Source organism: Amphiura filiformis, chromosome 20 (genome assembly GCF_039555335.1).
Source record: "Amphiura filiformis chromosome 20, Afil_fr2py, whole genome shotgun sequence".
Lineage (NCBI taxonomy): Eukaryota > Metazoa > Echinodermata > Ophiuroidea > Amphilepidida > Amphiuridae > Amphiura > Amphiura filiformis.
Window position 1 is genome coordinate 31,447,928 of NC_092647.1, and position 25,176 is coordinate 31,473,103.

Below are 25,176 nucleotides of genomic sequence, written 5' to 3' on the forward strand. Positions count from 1 at the left end.
GCATGATGAATTCACCCAATCGACACAATAGTGTAAATTGAATATTTAACAATAGTATGACAAAGAAGTTCAGAATCAATTGTTGTGTCATGTCTATGCAATTGGCATGTACACTGTAAATGAAATTTGAGACTACTTAAAGCAGAGTCACCTATGGTGATAGAGCTAATGAGAGTTTTAATGTAAAAACTAAGATAGTTGTTACATTGATGTGACTCCTATAACTAGACACAGCTGCAATACAGAGGACACAGACAGGATAGTCTCTTCATAACCAACAGGCGAAGTGACAGGTAATTACAATATTAATGTACAATTAAACTATATATAATAATATAGTAACAACATGCATCGAGAGGGAAATACTGTGGGTAGTTCTATGTTTATACTCGAATTACATTTTGCTAAAAGTGATAGTTATCATTATCTGCTTACTATCCAGCGCTTTTAAAACATGCAAACATGAAGTGACCCATCCACAATAGTGTAAAGGGTTTTGAGCAATACACATAGTTATCGATACACATAGTTATATACGAACAAGCAAACCTGCAAATTTGTGTCTCAACCCCATTAGTTCAGTTGGTAAAGCGCCGGACTTCGGTACAATTTCATGTTTTCAAAAACGCTCGATAGTAAGCACATAATTATGCTTACTATCGAGGTTTAACGGTATTGATTCGAAATAATATGGTTGACAATAAGGATCATTCATCAAACGATCGACAACTTGTAAAACATGACCAGTTTGAAATTTTAAAAGTTTAAAACTAAGTATTCAAAGGGTACAATGATATTCCCAAAATACAGAGAAGTGGATAAGTGTTTAGAAATAGTTTTATGTAAGGGCCCAATCTGCATAGTTTATATTATGTCACAAACATTCATATGTTCATACATACTTTAATACTACGCATCTATGGATTTAATACATATACATGTAAGCAAATGACATAAGAGTTATGTACACTATATTTGTAAATTCGAATTGATAAATTTAACATAGGAGACATGGGCGCAGCCATTTACACAACATCATATCAGCAAAAGTACCTAATTATGAATAGGAAACACGATTTTGAAGATTGGTGATCCTGAGACTTTGAGGCCTTTTAAGTAATTTGCTTATCTGGTGGATCGTCAAAATTCAGATTGTGGCACCTTTCAAAAATAACTAATGAAAACTGTATTGACTTATTCTTCACTTTTAGACAAATTATATGCAATTTCAATTTTTTTTACACTTTCGCTGGGATCACTGAATTGGCCTTTATATAATGTGTTATGACAATCTAATTTTAGAGGAAATTATCGAAAGCACAGTTGAAGAAAATATCGAGAGCCATAATATGGATTTTGTTTATCAAAACACGCCAACCTTATTATAGAAGATCACCACGCTTTTTTTTATTATTATTTTAATTAATTAATTAATTGTTGCAAACCCCATGCAGGTGAACCCCATGCTGCAGAAGAAATGTGGTTCTGAAAGGAGCCGTTGATATGTTGTGAAGTGTCCTGTGTTATTTAATTGATCATTTAACTTTGTTTACAATTTGAAGCTATTTCATGAGAGATATGAGAGATGGAAACCCTTCAAGTTACCATGCAATAGTTTGTGTGTTATGACATGTTTTAGGGGAAACACCACTTGGTTGCAATACTCAATAATCGTGGGAAATCCCCAATTTTTCACAATGTTCACTGTATTGCTGAAGATGAGATATCCCTGAGTTTAATATATTGTTTTAGTATATAATGAAAAGGAAAACATGTTTCGAGGCAGATTTTATAAAGAGAGTTATTGTAGACTTCCCATAGTCTATGTGCTTCAACGGGATGGTACCTGCGAATAAGCCATTTTGCACAGCAGTAATGTGCTTTTAATACACCAATAACGAAGGAGATTTTGAGTACACGAACGTGCTCCTCACGGGATTAATATTCTTCTGTCGACTTGCTCGACTTGCTCGACTATTGTCATCTGTGTAATGAATATATACGCAAAGGATATATAGATTCACGTCAACGATGGACTTCGCTGAACTTAGATCTTGGCAGGACAAGTGAATCAGGATTGACATCAGTCCAGAACATTGAGTGCAAAATGACTTTGTAATCATCGACAACAAGAAGGCTGCTGGATACGTAACAATCATAAACGGTGTAATTTATTGATTCTAAACGGTTTTATGTACTATGTTCATATGTAAGATAATTGTTAAATCATACTTTACTTTTCAGTAAAGATTCAGATATTATATCGAGAAAGTGCAAATTTAACAAAGTTCTCACGAATTACATTGTGGAGGTTGGTGGCCTGCGACCAGCATCCCCTGGTCTTCAATGCCGACTGATGTTTTGGTTGGTAGCGGCAGATTGGGTCATCTGACCGGAAGTAGCAACTGATGTTGACCTCCGACGGTCAGATGAATGGATGACCGAGTCATAGGTGGGTGGGAGGTGGTGGCGCCCCTTGTCTCTGTTCAGATCACTCTCATTGCGTTTGATTTGTATAGCTTCCTTGACGCCTCTGCGAAACCAGTTCTCGTCCCTGTCCAGAATGTTGACCCCTTCCCAATCAATAGAGTGGGTGGAGCCAGAAACATGTTCATTGACTGGGGATGATGGCGTTTTCCCATGTTCGACGAGTCGCGTCCTAAGTGAGCGGGCACTCTCACCGATGTACGATGAAGTACAGTCACCACAGGGGATGTGGTACACCACAACACACTTGTCCAATTTATAATTTATCCGTCTTGTCCTTAGGATTGACTAAAACAGATCTGATAGTGTTCGTCGGTTTAATGTGGGTGATGACACCATTAGACCGTAGCAACCGCTGAATGGACTCCGATAGTCCCGGAATGTAAGGGATGGAGACACTCCCCTTAGGTTGACTTGATTGTTTCTTGGACTGAGGTTTGGGTTCCCGTTTCTTTCTGGCAGTAACCCAGCTCCAATCTTCATAGCCATAAATGGCCAGAGATCTACGAACCTTGTCAAGTTCTTGTGTCCGCTCTTCCTCCTTGGTGACAATAGAATTAACGCGATCACATAAGGTGCGAATTACTCCAAGTTTGTGTTGCAGTGGATGGTTGGACGAGAAACCCAAATACTGGTCCGCATGTGTTGGTTTACGGTACACTTTGAAGCTCAAATTGCCCACACCATCTCGCGACACCGATACATCGAGCATCGTAAGCAGCCTTCCGACTCTTTGTCCAAGGTAAACTTGATGGCGTGATGTTGGTTGTTGATGTGCTCAGTAAACTCGTCGATCAAGTTCTTATCGATGATCACCAGGGTATCATCCACGAAACGACCCCCAATTTTTTTTTTGGGGGGGGGGGGCTGTGAAACGAAGCGAGGGCCTTCTGTTCGAAATCCTCCATAAAAAGATTCGCCACGATCGGGGATACTGTTAATTTAACTGTGCTATTGTTGTGCATTCGTGTGGGAACTGGAAAAAAGTTGTTTTGCTCTTGAGTCATTACGGCTTGTAACAATGTGTTGACATTAAACGCTTTAGACTCAGGTTCGAGTCGCTTTAGCCTTTCTTTTCAGTTTGTTAACTTTCATCTGTGTAAAGCTATGATGCTCCAGAAGATGATAAAACTGGCAGATTGAATTGATTAATATTTACAACATTCATAATATCACATGATATCTTAAAATACAATTACCAACATTATCATAAATTTTTCTTCTCCCTATTCCTATTGCAGATTTAATATGGTGAAAGATTTTATATCTTACCTTAAGAAATATGGAAATTTCGGAAGGAGTTACAGCCGTAGTGAATTAGCGAGTGACAAATCTATTCGACTTGCTTACCAAAACGCGTTAAATAACGGAATTGGAAAATGTAACAGACTGCGGACAGTGATTGTTGGGGACAAAGGTGTTGGGAAGACAAGTACTTTGCAGATGCTGACTGGAAGCAAATGTGATCCTACCATTGAACCACACTCCACAGAAGTAATTGATATAACTACCTGCGAAACATCTGACCTGACTCCAGAGTGGTCGAAAGTTAGCGGCAATCTTAGGGCAGATGATCCTAGATTAGCCGCATCGTGGTGCGTTTGCAAAGACGAAGATAGTTTCAGGAGAGCGTTGAAGATTAATGTCAAACCCGCCTCTCTTAATACAAAGATACAAAGAAATCGACGTACACTAAAACAACATAAACACCTGCAAGAGGAGCGTGGTGAACAACAGGCAAAAAGCTATTTTACTGATTCGGGAGACCTACTAAAATTGACTATTCTGATCACCTTGACTACATCCGTATATACTGGGTTAGGCTATGAGTTTGGGCCATTCGCGTGGCTGACAGTATTTGCCTATTGTAGTTCCTTCAGGAATTTTAACCGTGCTTACCGGTTCGGTACTGGTTTTGCGTTGCACGCCATTGTGGTAGATATTTTGTGTAGTAATATGATTCTTGATATCCAAATAGGTGAGAATGCAAATATTGTAATGGGAAGCCTAAAAGTCTTGCTCTGCTGTTTCCTCTCAGGTCTATTTGGTTTGTTGATCGGATCCGGTTGTCGAATTGGTACAGTTATTGCTTTCTGTCTCATGACAAGACCCAAATCATTGCCAGTAGATGATGAAGATTGGCAAAGAAAGGCACCGCATATCATTTTGCTTTGGAGTGGATTTCTTGTTGCCGGCATCTTCGTCAAACAATCAGGGTCCTTTGTTAAATCAGGTATCTACTGGCTATTGCATAAAAAACTGCTTCGTATTGGAGGTTGTTTTACGTTCTTTCTTCTTATGTTCATATTATTAAATGGTCGCTATGTGTATAGTTTGTTCATTGGCTGCGCAAGTGCAGTAAATTATATAATTGGTATTCACTTTGCAAGGGAATTAACTGCAAAAAAGATCTCAAGAGACGGATACCTGAAAAAGAAAGGATTTGGGTTTATAGCGGCGTTTATATTGGGACATCTTTTTGGCTTCAAGCTCAATACATGCATTGGGTTGATTCAAGTAACTTGCATTGCTTCATTTATCCTTCGGGATTTGTATATTTGTTTCCAAGTCCAGAGGGCTCTGAAGGATGGAATTCCTATTCATACCTTTCGAGAACAAATATTAGTGTCAATGCGTGGACAAGACGCAACAGTCATGAAGCTTATCGTATGGGACTTTGCAGGAGATTCTATTTATCGCGTCATGCAGCAGTTCTTTCTTCCAGAAAAAGCTATTTATATTCTAGTTTTTAGTTTGGAAACGGCATGGGAAAATCCAAGACAACAGATGGAAAGGTTAAAACAATGGCTATATACAATAAAAGCTCATTCCACGACGTATGATTCACTTGTTTTTATTGTTGGTACACATCGCGATAGTGTCTGCAACCATGTCGGGTTCCTGGACGACATTGCAGAAGAGCTTCGCGAGTCCTTATACAATGACTTTTGTGGAATCCTTGCGATAAATACGAAGTACGAATCTCCATTATTTGTGGTAGAAAACTCCCGCCATATCGATGAAGATGGCGTACTGTTGAGAGAAACAATCAAACGCAACGCAAAGGAGAGACCATTTCTCAAACAAGAACAGCCAGTTTGGTACCTTCGCCTGCTAGACATTATGAAACAATGGAAAGATATAAGTGCACATCGATGGTATATTGAAAGGGAGACCTTTCTCGAGATAGCTAGCAGGGAAGGGTTTGCAGAAGAAGAAGTTGAGCGGTTTCTGAAATTTTGTCACTTTTCAGGAGAGTTCATATACCGAAATGATGATAAAGTTATGAAGAATTATGTCATACTAGATCCCCAGCATCTTCTCGATATCATGAAAGAAGTACTGAAGTTTCCGTCATTGTCGGAACGGCTTTTCGAAAATGCTGCAAATTGGCAAGCTTTGCAGACGAATGGCGTCGCAAGCGTGGACTTACTAACAGAAATAGTCGATAGTGATCGAGAGGTGGTCGATACGGTCACGCGATTTTTGGAGGCGTACAATATGCTGTTACCGATACAACCGGCAAATGGGAACAGCTTTACGCATTGTATTGTACCATCTTGCCTTCCTGAACTTCCCGAGGGATATTGTGTCTGGGATAGCGCTGATGATGACGAGGAATACTTCTTTGATTTTGGGTATGTGCCGGCTGAAGCCATTTTCCACCGCATTCTAGCTCGGTGCTGGTACCATCATCAGGAAATAGGTCGAACAAGTAGTGGACTTTATCATCAATGCGGCATCTTTTGTTTCAAAGAGGATTCGATTTTCTTCATGCTGCAGCTACTAAAGAATTCCACCAAGCAACAACTCATCAAAGTAGTGGTTCAAAGTTTAGATGCTCAACAAAGATGCGGTTTTCAAGTCTTGCAATGGATCACTGGAGAGTTGGAAGATATACGGAGGAAAGACTTCCCGAACCTACCGTACAAACTGGGACCTTGTTGCAACATTTGCTGTGAAGGACAGGACACCATCAAGGTTCTTGAACTTTGCGTCAATGGTGAAGAATTCCCAGCGGCTAACGGTCCAGTGAAGAAGTTGTTAGCGGATGGACGTTACCATGAAGTGTGTCTAGCACCAAAGGTATGCCTATACATAAGATGAGATAAAGTACTTAAAAAAGCTTTTTGCTGAAAGGTGTTTTATGTAATGACGCAACTGTCTCCTGCCATTAGGGCGAAGCTGGGTACATATACCCCTAGTAACACACAACGTGAAAAAACGCTGTCATGACGTCATAAGTTGTAACAACGTTGCTTTTACAACAATGGCGTTATGACAACGTTCTAACAACTTATGACAACGTTCTGACATCGTGTTGTGTTACTAGTGGTAATGCATGAAATTATTTTCACCCACAGCATTAGTGTATGCATTCCAAAGGAAGTACTGCAACTTCGACTGGGGAGAATATAGTAGACCATGGTCCCTAGTTTATATTGTACAGTATAAAACGTATGAAAACACATCTTTCAAAATGTATACAACGAGTGGACGATCTGATCAATGAGTATCGTTAAACGTTGTGATCAGATCAGATTGAACAAGAAGTGTTCATAAAAATCGACTATTGCCCTGGGATCAAGTCATCACCGGTTAATGGACACTTTATGTAAACATTTTTTCAATGCCGCGAAACACGAGGTACTAAATAGTCGAACTATTTCATGACATGAAATGCAATATCCACACATCAAAATGCCAGGAATATTTTCATGCGTTATATAAATTAATATGAAACTAGTGGATATCAGTAGGAATTATTTAGGCATCGAACAGAATGCTGATGCATTCTCTTTCGAGTGTTGAGAACAGTTGTTTTTGATATGATTCTCCTTATGGCACAAATCATCTATATTCACTCAACACTATCTCATGATGAGAAGTTAAGTAGGAAAAGTACAATCTCATATAAATTGTTACCCGCTTGTTATACCCCGTGTTTCCTATGAAAATAAGACAAATTGCACTGTTTGTTTTTGCTTCAGCTATTATTTACCTTCACCTTCCTGATCACTGTTCTATGTCATTTATATTTATAACCTTAACATATCATACTTATAGCTTTCTGTAGTATGCGGACGCAAGAACCGACGAAGCTACATGGAATCGTCGCGGCTTCTCTCTGCTACAGCTACAGAAGAAACGCCCGAAGCACTACAAGGTAACAAAACAAGTTTAACGTCACTCGAATGGCATCATTTATTTATTAACATGAAAGGATAATAATAAAACGGATTAGGCCTACCAAAAAGAAAAGGTGTTCTGCTTTGACATTTTCTTTGAGTCACATTGTGCTAATTATTCACCAGTTTCTATGAATGTTACTTTATCTACATGGATCTTTTTGTTTTGGGCGAACAATATCTGTCACCCAAATATTATTAAACTTAGACGTTAATGTTGAAGAAACGAAACTGGAATTTTCTTCCGTATCCGACGTGACATTTTTTTAGGGTGGAAAGACGTTGATGTTTTTTTTTGTTTTGTTTTTTAATATTACTTTTTCTTTTCTTTTTTTTATTATTATTGCGCGATTGCAGGTGCTGTTTCAATTGGTGAAGGATCCAAGAATGTGGTAATCAAAGCTGGAGACAACACAACAATTAACCTACACAACCCACGGACCGAACATCCTGCAGACTAGACTGAACTCGAATTAGACCATTCCCATCTAGAATGAGAGCCTTTCCGGTGTAAGGGGTATACAAAAGGAGGGAATTACCATAGACAAATTCATCCCAATGTATCCACTTCGTGTAGTGCTATCCTACAGTGTCCGTTATACCATTTAAAAGCAAATTATGCTGGTTTCATACTTCCATGCCGCTTGCCGCTGAGCGGCATGACGCATGAGCATTGCAGACAAACGGACTTGCCGCAGCGGCAAGTGGCATGAAAGTTTGACAGGGGCATTATAGTGCTCTAAAATGATAGACAATTATACTTGGTCGGTTCAAGTTTTATGCACTGAAAAAATATCACAGTTTCTGTTTTCATATCATATCTCTTATTATTATAATTTGATTGACACGCGCTATCTATGAGTAATATATCCTATTGCTGCGATATTAATTGATTATAATTGATTGATTATTGATTGATATGAACGGAATATGAATCCGTGGGTAAAGAATACTATACTATAGTCCATTTCGCTTCCTCATCTGCGTGTAATACACGCGCGATTAAAGGCAGTGTTTATCTGTTAGGCGCTGGGCGCAGACGCTCCCCCCATCGCGCGCAACATATGCACCATCTTTGAACGCGCGTAAATCACACGCGGACTCTACTGACTCGAGAACGCGAAATGGACTATAGACTAGGGTGTGGTGAAAACACTTTTTAATAAGTAAATATCTATTGTATTAGAGTTGCATAATTATAAGGGGTATGGAGTAGTATTATGGCTTATTTTCTCAGTTTTACTCAACTGTCATATTTTTGGGATTTTTGCATGGGTATCAACTGCAATAGTACAAAAATATAATACGATATGATTTTAGAGGAGCTCTGACTTGACTAGGGGTTAAAAGGTCATAATGACAACTGAATTGCCATAATTGTCAAGGTTATGTGACCTCTTGATCTCTTGACATCTAATCAAAACGTGGCTACCCAAAAACCATAATTATATCTTTTTTAATGCTGCAAAATTGTGAAATTTGACTGGATAAATTGAACTGTGGAAATGCTCCATAATGCTACGTACCCCTACCCCTTAATTTAGCAACTCAAAATATCATAAATATTTAATTTGAGACTGATTGCTATCTGGTGATAGTCTGGAGGGTCTAAAACATACCAAATGTGTTAGATGTTGGCTATGTTCTCATTTGAACGCCTACTTTTCACCGATTTCTCTATTATGAAGAGCTTCAAACCATGTTATGTCCAAAAACACATGTTTCTGATTTACCTGTGCGATATTGCAATGGGTTTTGATGCTATAAGTATAGTAATTTCAGTTGGATGCACCATTTACAAAGCAAACAGTGGAGTGATGCACAGTAACAAACATGTGTGAGTCCTTTGGTTCCCAAATAGCCTGCATATTGTTAAGCAGCATTATTGTGGTAAATAGTGGCTTGTTGATGGTACAACTCATTGTTGCTAATGTTAAACTTGTCAAAGTAATTGTGATTGTACCACACAAGTAAATGAGAAACATGTGGTTGTGGGTTTAACATGGTTTGGAAACAAGCTCTTCATATATAGTTAGTATATACCCCAGTAAAATTATCCTAGAGTTCCAGGTTTATCGAAGAAACAAAAGTGTTTTTCGCCACACCCTACTATACACGTATTAATTAACTGTTTTAGCCAGGTTGCTATACCTAACATTTTTGAGGAAATATTAAAGTGATTTTATATGACAGGTGCCAAGTTCAGTTGTATACTTACTGAATTGTAGTAATTTTAGATTTATTTGCTCCATTCACAAACCTTCTTTGCCATTGAGTGTTATCCGTCTATCCCCTGACTGGAGCCATCACATGATATTTCAATTTGAAGGCAAATTCTTTCATTCGATTGGTTAGTTGTGATGCAGAGGAATACAGAAACAGAAATCAGTAGAATGTTGAGCCAACGAAAGTAACAATTATTTGGAGTCGTGTAAATCGAGATCTTTGATGCCTGTAATAATTATCGATGGGGAGGATCTGCCATATTAATTAGGCCATGCTAATGCTATATGTAAACGATAATCGCAAGAATTGGTCCATTCTTATCTACGAATGTTCTTATTCACAGTCATCATGGTCATTAACCGACTAAACGCGCATCTTGGAAGTCACGCTATTGTTTTATCGCTCCATTACTGAGCACGAATGGAGCGATTACCACAGATGGTAAACATGGTAAAAGATACAAAAAATCTAGACGCATAATCCGTATTTTATTTATACGGTGTCAGATGAGGATAGTACACGTTTTTATATTTTATATTTTATAATGATAGACCAATTCAAAATGACTTCAGACTTATGACAATGTCTATCGGCTCTCCACCAGAGCTTCATTATTATGACACAATGTACATATTATTATTTTAAAGTATTATAATGTTTATCGATAATTTTGGTTTAATTGATTTTTAAATGTTTGTAATACTTTTTACATTATGATTTTTTTTACAATTTATAGATATTTATTGTTAATTATCGGAACTGGTCAAAAGTCCCTGTGCTATCTCAACTGCGGTTAATTTCACAAAACTTTATGAAGCTTCGTAAATCTCGAAATGTTCGTAACTTACGACGTGTCGTAACTTCCATTTCACTAAACTCATTTACGAGTGGTACCCTTCGTAGTAATAAAGATTTACTACAAGAACCCTTCGTAAAGTTTACGTCAAGTCTTGGGTAATTATAACTTTTCGAACGGTTACTTGAGTTACGAAGGTTTAAAAATGTTTAGTGAAATAGGTTAACTAAGTTTGATAAACAGCATTATTATGGTATTATATGGCACCATTTTGATTTAATATAGGGTTACAGATTCGCTATCGTTTTATCGCTCCATTATTTTGCACAAATGGCGCGATTACCATAGATGAGATACCAGAATTCCTGGATGTAGATCTGTATAAATACGGACAACACAACCTATACATTGATTCACTTCAAGTTCGGTAGTGACGAATGCCTTTTCATGGTTGCGCCGCAAGCGTGCCGACAAACCGCCCGTGTACGCGTGAGTGTACGCTATGCGCAAGCAACTTTACGCCAGCGATTCAATACTGCTGCCAGCGAAATACACACATCGTCACTACCGAACTTGAGGTAAACCAAATTATAAATAAGTTTAAGTTAAATTTTGAATAAAGTGCTAAATTTCTGCACATTCTGTAATATGTTTACATAAATTATTAGCAAAGGAAGAATAAGAAAATGCTATCTGTGCAGAACACCGATTATTTTACGCGTGGATGTGTATAATGTTGCTTTAATGTCTTAGAACAAAATAAATGGGATATTTGAATTTTGTGATTCAAGAATTGTTAATGTCATAGTGACATACTTAAGGTGACCTTTTCTAGATATGTACCTCAGTTTCGGTGCATTAGGGACCATTCAATATTTACGCCAGGGGTGTGAGTTTTAAGATGGAAATTTTATTTCGGAAGTCTTGAGGGGGATCTTAATTATAATGTTGCTTTAATGTCTTAGAACAAAATAAATGGGATATTTGAATTGTGTGATTCAAGAATTGTTAATTTCATAGTGACATACTTAAGGTGACCTTTTCTAGATATGTACCTCAGTTTCGGTGCATTAGGGAGCATTCAATATTTACCGCCAGGGGTGTGAGTTTTAAGATGGAAATTTTATTTCGGAAGTCTTGAGGGGGATCTTAATTTTTCACCTGAACCATAAGAGGGTAACGTTAAGTTTTAAATTAAGAAAAGGGGAAAAAAAAAGAGAATCTGAAAATGACTATTTTCGCCTAACTAACAAGTAAAAAGTCAGTAGCTCTTGAATATTTTCACAAGAGCGAAATGAAAATCATTGGGGCCTCACCAACCCCTCTCTATGGTCATCTTTGATGGCTGGTCCTACCCCCGGATAAGGTGCTGGCGTGAAAATTATCAATGATGAGCACAAAGGATGTATCTACGATTGGCTTAGGTCATTTGGGCGTATGACGGATAAAAATCTTGGGGGGGGGGGGGAGGGTTACAACCCCCGTACTTCTAGGGTTAATTACGGCATAGATGATCTGTGATTACAGACAAATTCATCAGTTTTGATTAAACCCTGGGGTTCGACAGGGTTTATACATCAACCATCGAAATACGATATTTGTAAATAAACTCGCTGAACTCAGTCAAACAAAAAGTCCGTAGAGTTCGCCAAAAAGGTTTTTGACTATAGGCCTACTGTGCTCTACTGGGTTACTGTTCATGTATCAATGTACTCACATTACATAATATAAACCCATTTTGCACACAAACAAATTTATTGGTGTTTACTTCATCCTATCTTAATTTGTTTTCAACTATGTGGTCGCATCTGTATCTTCACTTAAGTGCAATGTAAACGCTCACTTCAGTCATTAACGTGATTTACATTGAATTAAGCTGTTTTTTAATGTGAACCGACACATTTCCTATACGATCAATGTATTAATATTAAGCAACACACTTTCGTTTTTAGTTACAACCCACCAGAAGTCAACTGGTACGTCCTTAATCACATAAATATACCACAGCTCTTTAATTTAAGGGGGTACTACACCCTTCGATAAATTTGTGTCTATTTTTTCATTTTTCTCAAAAACTAATAACACAGTGGTAACAAAAATTACGTATATTATAGGGGCAAGGAATCCAATTACTACACTGGGATTTCAGTGACCCAAAACAAACGGTTCGTTATTTATGATAGGAAAAGAGGTACCGCTAGAATGTACCTCATTTTCTATCATATATTCTGAACCGCTTGTCCTGAGTGACTGACATTTCAGTGTAGTAATTGAATTCCTTGCCCCAATAATATACATAACTTTTGTTACCAGTGTGTTATTATTTTTGCGAAAAATGCAAAAATAGTCACGAATTCACCATAGGGGTGTAGTACCCCCTTAATGCATACATTATTTGGCAATACTTGCACTGAGTTCCAATGTTTACACAGTGCCCCGGTGGGCCAGGTCATTTGCTAAAATTCTATTCTTTCATGCCAACAAAGATGTTCCCGAATCAAATAGCCGGGCGAAAAGCACATTTTGGAAATTTTCCTGGTTTTGAAGGAGCGGCTTAAATAATTTTATTCCCAAACGTGCCTGCACCAACATCTTCCTCTAGGTATCTGGCTGTATCTCGGGGTCTGGGCATTGTAGGTTAATCTGCGTATTGTCACCAGCTTTGATGACCACATTGTTTGATCCTTCTCCAATTGCCACAGCACCTGCAAAGAGATAAAATAAGCTTACATTGATTAGTCAAATCAAAATTATATTTAAGAAACTATATAAATTAAATTCATCACCATGTAATTGTCTCACCCGCTTCCCTAAGAGTACACTTTTTTCAAAATGAAAGTTAAAGATAAATGTATTTTGTTTATTAATTTGGATATTTATACATGGTATTAACTAGATCAGAAGAATTTTAACATTTAACACTATTGAATTTGATCGCTTTACGGAAGCGTTTCCAGTGTGCCACCAGAGCCATGACATCCGGCTAAATTGGTACTGTGAAAGTGCTCCCACAAAGCTATCAAATTTAGTTGTGTTGTGTTAAAAAACGTTCTGACATATATTGTTTATATTATTTTGTTAGTTTCTTTCCCTTTTAGCTTTGTGCAATTGAATATATGATTACAAAACTCACCCAAGTCCATACTTTGGCCAAATTGAGTTAAGCATGGGAAATTGTTGCTATACATAGGCCTGTCATATGTATGAAAGAACAAGTCAAATTCATCCTCTGTGTCTATTGAGCATGTGAAAAATAGCATGTATGAAAGAACTACCAAAGTCCATGATTTGAGTCTTGTAACACATTGATTGAAATCCAGTATGTATAAAAGTCCACTTGTAACACATTCATTACTGGAGAGTGACTTTTGAAAAAAAAATGGGTTTAACCAAGGAAAGTATGAGGTTTATATTACATGGCAGATCAGCATTATACATACCTTTATCATTCAGTAGACATGAATAACGATATTTCATTGGTTAATAGCCAAATAATATAATTTCGTATTGTTCAGCGTTCATAAATGACCGTACAATATATAGCCGTATTATTCACCTCTTAATCAGTACCGGCAATTAACGGGCCTGCATACTCGCGTTGTATTGCACACTGTGTATTGCGTATGCGGTAGAGACGGCAATTACGCGCTATCTCGCGTCGCGTGCTAAATGTGCGTCGCGCGTTGGCGATGGCGCGCTGTATTACATGGCCTGGCGGTAGTTGCATGACAGAAAACTGTAAAGCATGCATGGAAGAGTTTGGAGTAGGCCTATAACTTGATCATTATTATTTTTATGATTGTGGTATTATTTATTTATTTATTTATTTATTTATTTATTTATTTATTTATTTATTTATTTATTTATTTATTTATTTATGTTAAATTCATGTCTACTGAATGATAAATTCGTTACAAGAGTTTGGAGTAGGCCTATAACTTGATCATTTTATGATTGTGGTATTATATAATTATTAATTAGGCCCTATTTATTTATTTATCTATTTATTTATTTATTTATTTATTTTTGTTAAATTCATGTCTACTGAATGATAAATTCGTTACCCCCCTGTCTGTTCCTATGCAATACGAACAATATCACTGGTTTTGAGGTCGTATCACGATACGACCTCAAAACCAGTGATATTTTTCGTATTGCATGAACAAATAGGGGATAACTAATAGTGTGCTTTATTTTGTATTATAGTGGTAATCTCATTCCAACATTATTGTCTTTGTATATGATTCAAAAAACCACCCAAGTCCAGCATTTAAAATGAACCCCACGAAGTCCCTGAAATGCTAATCGTCATACCTAATACAGTTTAACATACTCATTTGCACGTACAACCTACCATATTGACCAGGTAAATCTAACTGAAGGAATTAAAATGATACACAGGTTTTTTGTCAAAATTACCTCCCATGGACTTGGGTGGGTTTTGAATTCATGTATTCAATTGTTATCAGTTTGTTACATCTCATACCTTGATGTCTTCCGTTATCTCCGGCAGCGGAGGACGACGATGATTCCGACGAACTACGCCTATTCTTCCGTCCACATGATACAGAGAGCTGCCAAATAAAATAAAAAAAAATCAGACAATTAATAATACAAGTTCAGTCAATACTAATATTGATGCCGAAACCTATGTATCTTGTACCCGGTAATGAAGAAATGGGAGAGAGAACAGGGGAGCATGGAGGCAGTAAAGATCCAGTAACTCAACATACTTCAAAGTGAAGAGTATGTGTTTGCTTATGGAAATTAAGCGTTTTTCACTGTGGGAACTTATTCTCTAATTGATTTTACAATGACGAAGGCAAATAACGTTTCAAACCAAATGATGACAACGTAATTTTAGTTCAACTATATGTTGATAATAATTGATGTCTGCTTCAAGTGTGTTCACAACGAGATTAAGGTATACATGGCTGCTTAAAATGCACGCTCTTCATTACAAAATGTTTCAAATTTACTGTCATCAAAGGTCACGTCAGTAATTTATTATTCAAGTATTCAAAATAATTTTGATTTGTATATGCATACCTTTGGTGCCATATACACTTCATGGTAGCGTCCGTCCACTAACAACTTCTTCACTGGACTGTTAGCTGTTGGGAATTCTTTTCCATTGCCGCAAATTTCTAGAACCTTGATGGTGTCCTGTCCCTCACTACACATTTTGCAACGTGGTCCCAGTCTGTATGGTAGGTGCGGGAAGTCTTTCTTCCTAATATCTTCCAGCTCTCCAGTGATCCATTGCAAGACTTGAAAGCCGTATCTTTGTTGTTCATCAGTACTTTGGACCACTACTCTAATAAGTTGTTGGTTGATAGAATGAATCTGTAGCTGCAGCATGAAGAAAATCGAATTATCTTTGAAACAAAAGATGCCACGTTGATGATAAAGCCTACCATTTGTTTGTGCATCTCCGCGATTGTGGTACCAGCAGCGAGCCAGTAGGCGATAAAAAATGGCTTCACTCGGCACATATCCAAAATCAAACAAGTATTCTTCGTCATCATCGGCGCTGTCCCAGTCCCAGCATAAAGCAGGTTCCTCAGGAAGGTGAGAAGGTACGATACCGTGTGTAAAGTTATTCGTATTTCCTGGCCCTATCGGTAGCAGCATATTGTACGCCTCCAAAAACCGTGTAATCGTATTGACCAATTCTGGATAATCACCGACAATTTCTGTAAGTAAATCCACACTCGCTACGCCATTTGTCTGCAAAGATAGCCAGTTTTCGGCATTTTCGAGAAGCCGCTCCGACAGTAACGGGAACTTCAGTAATTGTTTCATGATATCAAGAAGATGCTGTGGATCTAGTATGACGTAATTTCGCATAACTTCATCATCATTTCGGTATATGAATTCACCCGAGAAGTGACAAAATCTCAGAAAACTCTCAACTTCTTCTTCTTCGAAACCCTTCCTACCAGCTTTTTCTAGAAAGGACTCTCTTTCAATATACCATCGGCCCTCACTTCCACTCTTCCATTGCTTAATCATGTTCAGAAGGCGAAGAAACTTAACTGGCTGTTTCTGTTTAAGAAATGGTCTCTCCTTTGCTTTGCGTGTGATGGTTTCCCTCAATAGCACCCCATCTTCGTCGATAGGAAGAGAGTTTTCTACAACAAATAGAGGAGATTCGTAATTTGCATTTATTGCGAGGATACCACAAAATTCATTGTATAATGACTTTCGAAGCTGTTCGGCAATTTCGTTCAGGAATCCCACATGGTGTTTGACACTATCGCGATGTGTACCGACGATGAAAACAAGTGCATCGTGTGCCATGGAATGGGCTTTTATTGTATACAGCCACTGTTTTAACCTTTCCACCTGTTGCCTTGGATTTTCCCACGCCATCTCAAAACTAAACGCAAGTAAATAAACAGCCTTTTCTGGAAGAAAATATTGCTGCATGCCTTGATAAATGGAATCTCCTGCAAAGTCCCATACAATAAGCTTCATTACTGTTGCGTCCTGTCCTCGAGACGACGTCATTATTTGTTTTCGAAAGATATGGATAGGTATTCCTTCATTTTGCGCCTTCTTGATTCGGAAGTAAAAATACAGATCGCGAAGGATGAATAAAGTAATGCAAGTCATTTGACTCAACCCAATGTATGCATTGAGTTTGAAGCCCATGAGATGACCAAATGTAGTAGCCGCTATAAACCCAATACGTTTCTTCTTCAGGTATCCATCTATTGATGTCTTTTTTGCCGTTAGTTCCCATGCATATTGAAGAGCAATTATATTCACTCCCATTATGCAACCAATGAGCAAACTATAAACATAACAACCCTTCAATGACATGAACGTGACAACAAAGAGCATGAAACAACCTCCAAAACGAAGCAATCTTTTTTGCAATAGCCAGCGGACAAATATTCGAATAAAGGGCTCTAACTCTTTAACGAAGATAGTTCCAAGAAGATATCCACTAAAAAGCAAAATAATATGCGGTGCCTTTTGTTTCCAATCTGAATCTACTGACGATGTTTTGGGTCTTGTCATGAGACAGAAAGCAATAGCCATACCTGTTCTACCACCGAATCCACACATGAAACCAAATACACCTGAAATCGAACAGCAGAGCAAGAGTCTGATAAGACTTCCCAACAGAAGATTTAAATCACTTAATTGGATATCAAGAATCATATCATTTGACAAAACGTCTACCACAATAGCGTGTAACGCAAAGACAATTCCATTCCGGTAAGCACGGTTAAAATCGCAAAAAACACTACGACTGGCAAGTATTGTCAGCAACATGAATGTCCCAATTTCAGAACCTAACCCATTATATACGAGGGTAGTCATGATGATCACTGGAAGGACTTCTTTCAGTAGCACCCCTGAATCAGCAATCTTGTTTCTTGCACTTCTGATTAATATGTTGATTAATCCACACTGTTGCTCACCGCTGTTATCCTGCATTTGTTCATTTTGTTTTAGGTTACGGGGATCATTTTGAGTCCTAGGAGAGACAGGGTTGACACCATCCTTCGGAGCTCCCTTTAAACTATTTTCTTCTTTGAAAACGCACCACGATGCGGCTAATCTAGGATCATCTGACCTAAGGTCATCACTACCTTTCGTCCACTCTGGAATCAGATCAGACGTCTCGCAAGTGGTTATTTCAATTCCTTCGGTAGATTTCGGTTCGATGGTAGGATCACACTGGCCTCCAGTCAGCATCTGCAGAGTACTTGTCTTCCCAACACCTTTGTCACCAACAATCACTGTTCGCAGTCTGTTACATTCTCCAATGCCGTTATTCAAAGCATTTTGGTAAGCATATCGAATGGAATCGTCATTCACCAAAACGCTACGGTTGAAGCTCCTTCCAAATCCGTTAAAATAGGAATCAAAGTCAATAGTCTCCATTTCTAGTGTACTGATCTACCTGCAATATAAATTCAATAAGATAAAATGTATAGTTGTAATGCTATTGTAGTTTGCGATACTGGGAAAGTTTATTCATATATCAATTCTATGCAACCGGATATCTCTATTACTAATAATGCAAAGTTTCTCAATCATCTGATCATGCAGTCCTGGAGTCTGTCCAAAATAGCTTCGTCATTGAATTACACCATTCTCAGAGCCAATAAAGTTATTGACATAACAAAGTGTGTAAATGGAACTAACCACAGACCCATTCAGGTCAAGACACATTTGAGCAGTATTCGCCTTTAACTTGATTAAATATAAACCTTTTGAAAGCAAAGAGAGAAAGGAAGCGTAAATACAAAAGTAATCTATATTTTTGCTTTAAATTAGGTTATCATTTATCTTTTCAGTTTCAGTTTTCATTTTCGTCTTTGGTTTCGGATGTCATTGTTATTTTGAAGTGTTAGCATCCCAGGTATGACCCATCATTATAATTATTGTAGCCTTTTATCACTTACTAGTTGAAGGTAGTAAATTTGTGCGAGTTGTGTAAATTTCTGACTTAAAAACTCGAGGTGAGAGGGTGCGTGCTCAATACAAAAGTATCTAAATTCGCGAAAAATGGCACGGCTTTATTGAATTGCGTGTACTCCCGACGGGAGTTACTCGTGAAAATAGTCTAACATTGAAATATACTAACCAGTATTACGAAATAGTTGCATAGGGCCTATGAAAAGGTTTAGCTATAAAACGATTCTCTCAAATGCATCCACGCACAGTTTCCACCTCTTGTGCAGATAGTTACTATTTCCCCCTGTTTTGTCATACGGCTGTAAATTCAATGAACTATGACTTTGCTAAAGAGTGCTTACAATTATAATGGTCCGTCAAGTCACGAGAAGTCGGTCAGCTGATTATTAATATCATGTGGACAAAGTAGCGATTTATGCGTGGTATTACTTAACACAATATAATTTTAATGTTTATTATTTTTCAGTCATTGATCAGGCTTACAAAGTTTTCTTGTGAAGGAGAGAGAGAGAGAGAGAGAGAGGGTGGAGGAGAGAGTGAGGGGAAGTAAGGGGAGCAGAGGAGCGGGTGGAAGGGAAGAGATGAGAGCGAATAGAGGAGGAAGGGACGGGAGAGAGATGGGGGAGGGAAGAGAGACTCGCATTTAAGACTGAAGATCTTTTTCAAATTTAATAAAGTATCACATTAATATCATGGACCAGTGTAACATCAAATATGTTGTAGGCATATCCTGTCTAGTATAGTAAAATCTAATTATTATGATGATGAGAGACGCGAGAGGGGCGCTTGTTAACTTTAAAATCCGGTGTTCCATATAGTAAAATGAATGTTTCAAATCTACAGACTATCATTATTGAGTTATCCTACAGAAATGTCACGTTTTTGGCTTATACAGGGGTAAACTTTCAACGTACTCTGATTTTGGTAAAAAGAGCAAATTGTTCGTGTAGCCCAATAGAATCAGAACTAGAGATAATTTGCGCTCACAGAGCGCAGACAATCGCCAGGCATGTAACCCTTTAATGACCTTTTGATCTGACCTTTGACCTTAATGTTTCCCAGGTCACGAGGTTTGTTGTCATCAAAATTGAGCCACGTACCCATTACAGATGTCCAAAAATGCATTTCTAAAATTTGACCTCTGCATGACCTTTGACCTGACCCCTGCAAAATGTTCCCTGGTCATGAGATCTGTTATCACTGAGTTTGAGCCCCATACCCCTTACAGATGTCCAGAAAAAGAAATTATAAGATTTGACCCCAGATAACCTTTAACCTGACCCCTGCAAAGTGTTCCAATATATTCCTCTGGTCATCAAGTTTGTTGTCACAGAGTGTGAGTCCCGTACCCCTTACAGATGTACAGAAAATGCATTTCTAAAATATGACCTCTGCATGACCTTTGACCTGACCCCTGTAAAATGTTCCCCTGGTCATGAGATTTGTTGTTAACGAGTTTGAGCCCCATACCCCTTAGGGATGTCGAGATAATGCAATTGTAAGATTTTACCCCCTTAATGACCTTTGACCCCAATTCTTTGTACAACTTTTAGACACTGGCTAAAGGCGATGCAGGTATGCAAGTGACGACATTGTATTATGTAATTTGTGGAAGAAGAAGCATTTTAGTGAAAATCACATTTTGGCCATAATGACCTTTGGATGACCTTTGACCTCGAGTTGGTCATGTAACATTTGTGCCCCTACCCAATGGTCCTTGTGACCAAATATGGTTACATTGGCCTAAAGCATATGGCTACAATGGCTCGTTAAAAGTTTGACAGAAGAAAGAAAGAAAGAACTAGATCTGGTTACAGATCTGGACCTAGCCGGAGCCGGAAATGCCAGTCTTAAAGTTTATGGACATCTCATACCATTAATGGTGCATCACTGTAGCATGTAGGGGCTTTATCCGTCTTCCATAGGCTGAGATATAGCTACTTTCCGTAATTTTAAACATTTTTTTGCAAATTTTACGTTTTGACCTCCTTAATGACCTTTGACCCCAATACAAAAAAAACCTAATATACACCACGAAAATGCATTGTTACAGTTTAAATAAAAAAAATCTGCTATGCTTAGTTTTGGAGATAAAAATTCTTGAAGTTATTTAGCTTTAAACCGGAAATGACATCTAAATGACCTTTGACCAAAAAAATAAAAATACCATGCTCACATCGGGTAACACTAATGCATATATGAAGTTTATGCAACTCTGGTCTGGTTACGTTTTGAGATAAAACAAAATGAACATATTTGATGATTTTGGTTTTTGACCGGAAGCGACCCTTAATGACCTTTGACCCCAAAACTGTAGACACCCCAAAGACCCTGGTTGGTAGCAATGCATGTGTGCTAATGACAACACTCTGCTATGTAATTTGTAAAAACAGTGATTTTTTGAATATTTTTAGCTTTCAGACCGGAAATGACCCCTTAATGACCTTTGACCCAAATTCTGTGAATAATTTATAGGCACTGGATATAGCCGATGCATATGTGCAAGTGATGTCATTGTAGGATGTAACATGTAGGAGAAGAAGCATTTTGAAGATCTTTGGTTTTATACGGAAATGACCCCTTAATGACCTTTGACCCAAATTCTGTGAATAATTTATAGGCACTGGATATAGCCGATGCATATGTGCAAGTGACGTCATTGTAGGATGTAATATGTAGGAGAAGAAGCATTTTGAAATTTGTTGCCAGAAGAAAGAAGAAAGAACTAGATCTGGTTACAGATCTGGACCTAGCCGGGGCCGGAAATGCCAGCCTTAACTTAAAGTTTGACCTTTGACCGGCTATTATGGACATCTCACACCATTAATGGTGCATCACTGTATCATGTAGGGGCTTTATCCGTCTTCCATATGCTGAGATACAGCTACTTTTCCGTAATTTTAAACATTTTTTGCAAATTTGACGTTTTGACCTCCTTAATGACCTTTGACCCCAATATAAAAAAACCTCATTTACATCGAGAAAATGCATTGTTACAGTTTAAATTTAAAAATCTACTATGTTTAGTTATGGAGATAAAAATTCTTGAAGTTATTTAGCTTAAAACCGGAAATGACGTCTAAATGACCTTTGACCAAAAAAAATAAAAATACTGTGCATACATCGGGTAACACTAATGCATATATGAAGTTTATGTCACTCTGGTCTGGTTACGTTTTGAGATAAAAAAAAATGAACATATTTGATGATTTGTGGGTTTTGACCGGAAGCGACCCCTTAATGACCTTTGACCCCAAAACTGTAGACACCCCAAAGACCTTGGTTAGTAGCAATGCATGTGTGCTAATGACAGCACTCTGCTATGTAATTTGTAAAAACAGTGATTTTTTGAATATTTTTAGCTCTCAGACCGGAAATGACCCCCTTAATGACCTTTGACCCAAATTCTGTGAATAAATTATAGACACCGACCAATGTCAAGTCACATGACCTAAGCATGTCACCATCACATGTTATTTGTGGAAGAAGAAGCATTTTAGAGTAAAAATCACATTTTTGCCATTGTGAGCAGGTCAAAGGTCAAATGGAGTTCAATGTCATGTCACATGTGGGGACATGGTCAGTGGTGTTTGTGACCAAGTATGGTCAAAACTGTCAAAGCATAACAGAGCTAGGGCGAAACGTGGCAAGTCACGCACGTGTTGCCAGAAAGAAGAAAGATCCGATAGCATCACAAGACCTAGCCGGTGTCCCGGCTAGGTAACTAGATCTGGTTACAGATCTGGACCTAGCCGGGGCCGGAAATGCCAGTCTTAACTTAAAGTTTGACCTTTGACCGGCTATTATGGACATCTCACACCAATGGTGCATCACTGTAGCATGTAGGGGCTTTATCTGTGTTCCATATAGGCTGAGATACAGCTACTTTTCCGTAATTAAAAAAAAATGCAAATTTGACGTTTTGACCTCCTTAATGACCTTTGACCCCAATATAAAAAAACCCATATATACACCAAGAAAATGCATTGTTACAGTTTAAATTTAAAAAATCTACTATGCTTAGTTATGGAGATAAAAATTCTTAAAGTTGTTTAGCTTAAAACCGGAAATGACGTCTAAATGACCTTTGACCAAAAAAATAAAAATACCGTACATACATCGGGTAACACTAATGCATATATGAAGTTTATGTCACTCTGGTCTGGTTACGTTTTGAGATATAAAAAAATGAAAATATTTGATGATTTTTGGTTTTTGACCGGAAGCGACCCTTTAATGACCTTTTGACCCCAAAACTGTAGACACCCCAAAGACCCTGGTTAGTAACAATGCATGTGTGCTAATGACAACACTCTGCTATGTAATTTGTAACAACAGTGATTTTTGAATATTTTTAGCTTTCAGACCGGAAATGACCCCTTAATGACCTTTGACCCTAAATCGGAGAATAACTTTTGTGTACCTGTAATAGCCGATGCATATGTGTAAGTGACATTATCGTACTATGTAATTTGTGGCAGAAGAAGCATTTTGAAGATATTTGGTTTTATACCGGAAATGAACCCTTAATGACCTTTGACCCCAAATTTGTGAATATCCTATAGACACTGGATATAGCCGATGCATATGTGCAAGTGACGTCATTGTAGGATGTAACATGTAGGAGAAGAAGCATTTTGAAATTTGTTGCCAGAAGAAAGAAGACGAAGAAAGATCCGATAGCATCACAAGACCTAGCCGGTGTCCCGGCTAGGTAAGAACGATCCGATAGCATCACAAGACCTAGCCGGTGTCCCGGCTAGGTAAAGAAAGAAAGAAAGAAAGAAGAACTGACCAAAAACAGAACACTCGCAAATTGGAAATTTGCGATTGTAAAAAGAACATTTTGCCTATCTACTGTATTAACCTACTGAGATTAAGTGCACACAAGATCAAAGGCAATTGGGTGGCTATTATACCACTGTATCTTTGACCTCTATTGCACATAACAAGTAAAGTCAACAATTTAGAAGACTATTTTTTGGCTGCTTCGACCAACAATACCGTGTATACCCTTAAGGAAATTCACATATCATATACTAAGGCAAGGCAGCACTGCACGTACATGCATGGCTGAAACAGTTTTAGTGTGCTGTGTTTCCAATTTCGTGGTGCAGTTCCCTGACCTTGGGATTTCCCATCCACACACTGGTCAATGTACATATATCGACTGTGCACTGATGCATGCTGCAAAATAAACACTAATTCATATAAAAAATCCTGAAACTCAAAAAACTATATATATTATTTATCTCTCGTTCAATTCATAATAAATAAAGTTTGGTATAGTTTATGTCTTATTAATATGAGCAAGTGCTCCAATTTTGAGTTCCATTATAGTGTGGTCTCAGTGTAGAAGGGATCAGACAAAAATGTTCACACCTTACATACTAGGAATGAATTTAGGCTATTTTTGTACTCTATATCAATACACTAAGATACGATTTTGAAGTGAATTATCAAAACATATATTTTTAAAAAACCTGATTTAATATGAGTTAATTACTCAACTTACTCTATAGCTACAGGAGAATTCGTAATTACCTTTCACAGAGTCTGTTGGTTATTTATACCCAGCCATGCATGTTGTATCATTCCTGTGGTGTATCCTGAATGGAATAAGCCAGCACAATCAATAATATTGCTAATTTTAGCATATATCTTCAATACGTCTTTCATTTTTATAATTATACTAATTTTCCAGATCAGGTAGGTCATCAGATTTAATATATTTCAACCATTGAATGTTTACAAGTCTGTATATCGAAACATTAATATGAAGGTGAATTTATAATTTAAGGTCTTCTGGCCTGGTCGTCGCTGCATGTATAAATATAAATATAGTGGAATTCCCCAGTTTGTTGTCATCAGTATCACGTGAAACACACTGACCACAATAAATAGTACAACCGCTAACCTGAAGCATTGTGCACTTTCTGCTAGAAGGATGACAGATTCCACCATGAAAGGTCCAATATTGATTTTAAGACGTGGAGCCATTTTAGATTTGACCCCTGGTAACCGCCAAAGGTCACAACA

General features: G+C 37.8%; 3 protein-coding genes across 3 annotated transcripts; 1 reads left to right on the plus strand and 2 right to left on the minus strand.

Moving 5' to 3' along the window:
- The first annotated feature begins 74 nt into the window (after window positions 1–74).
- LOC140142538 (uncharacterized) lies at window positions 75–11,475 on the plus strand. Its single transcript, XM_072164529.1, has 4 exons — window positions 75–293; window positions 3,729–6,573; window positions 7,555–7,654; window positions 8,034–11,475. The coding sequence occupies exons 2-4, from the start codon at window positions 3,736–3,738 to the stop codon at window positions 8,135–8,137; spliced, it is 3,042 nt and encodes a 1,013-aa protein (XP_072020630.1). The 5' UTR covers window positions 75–293; window positions 3,729–3,735; the 3' UTR covers window positions 8,138–11,475.
- On the minus strand, window positions 2,744–3,199 carry LOC140142273 (uncharacterized). Its single transcript, XM_072164241.1, has one exon. It carries the CDS (start codon window positions 3,197–3,199, stop codon window positions 2,744–2,746), a length of 456 nt encoding a protein of 151 aa, XP_072020342.1.
- A 1,552-nt stretch (window positions 11,476–13,027) lies between the features above and the next one.
- LOC140142541 (uncharacterized) lies at window positions 13,028–25,090 on the minus strand. The gene is made up of 4 exons (XM_072164537.1): window positions 24,682–25,090; window positions 15,748–18,619; window positions 15,185–15,272; window positions 13,028–13,403 (listed from the first exon to the last, which is right to left on the minus strand). The coding sequence occupies exons 2-4, from the start codon at window positions 18,598–18,600 to the stop codon at window positions 13,297–13,299; spliced, it is 3,048 nt and encodes a 1,015-aa protein (XP_072020638.1). The 5' UTR covers window positions 18,601–18,619; window positions 24,682–25,090; the 3' UTR covers window positions 13,028–13,296.
- Between the last annotated feature and the right edge of the window lie 86 nt (window positions 25,091–25,176).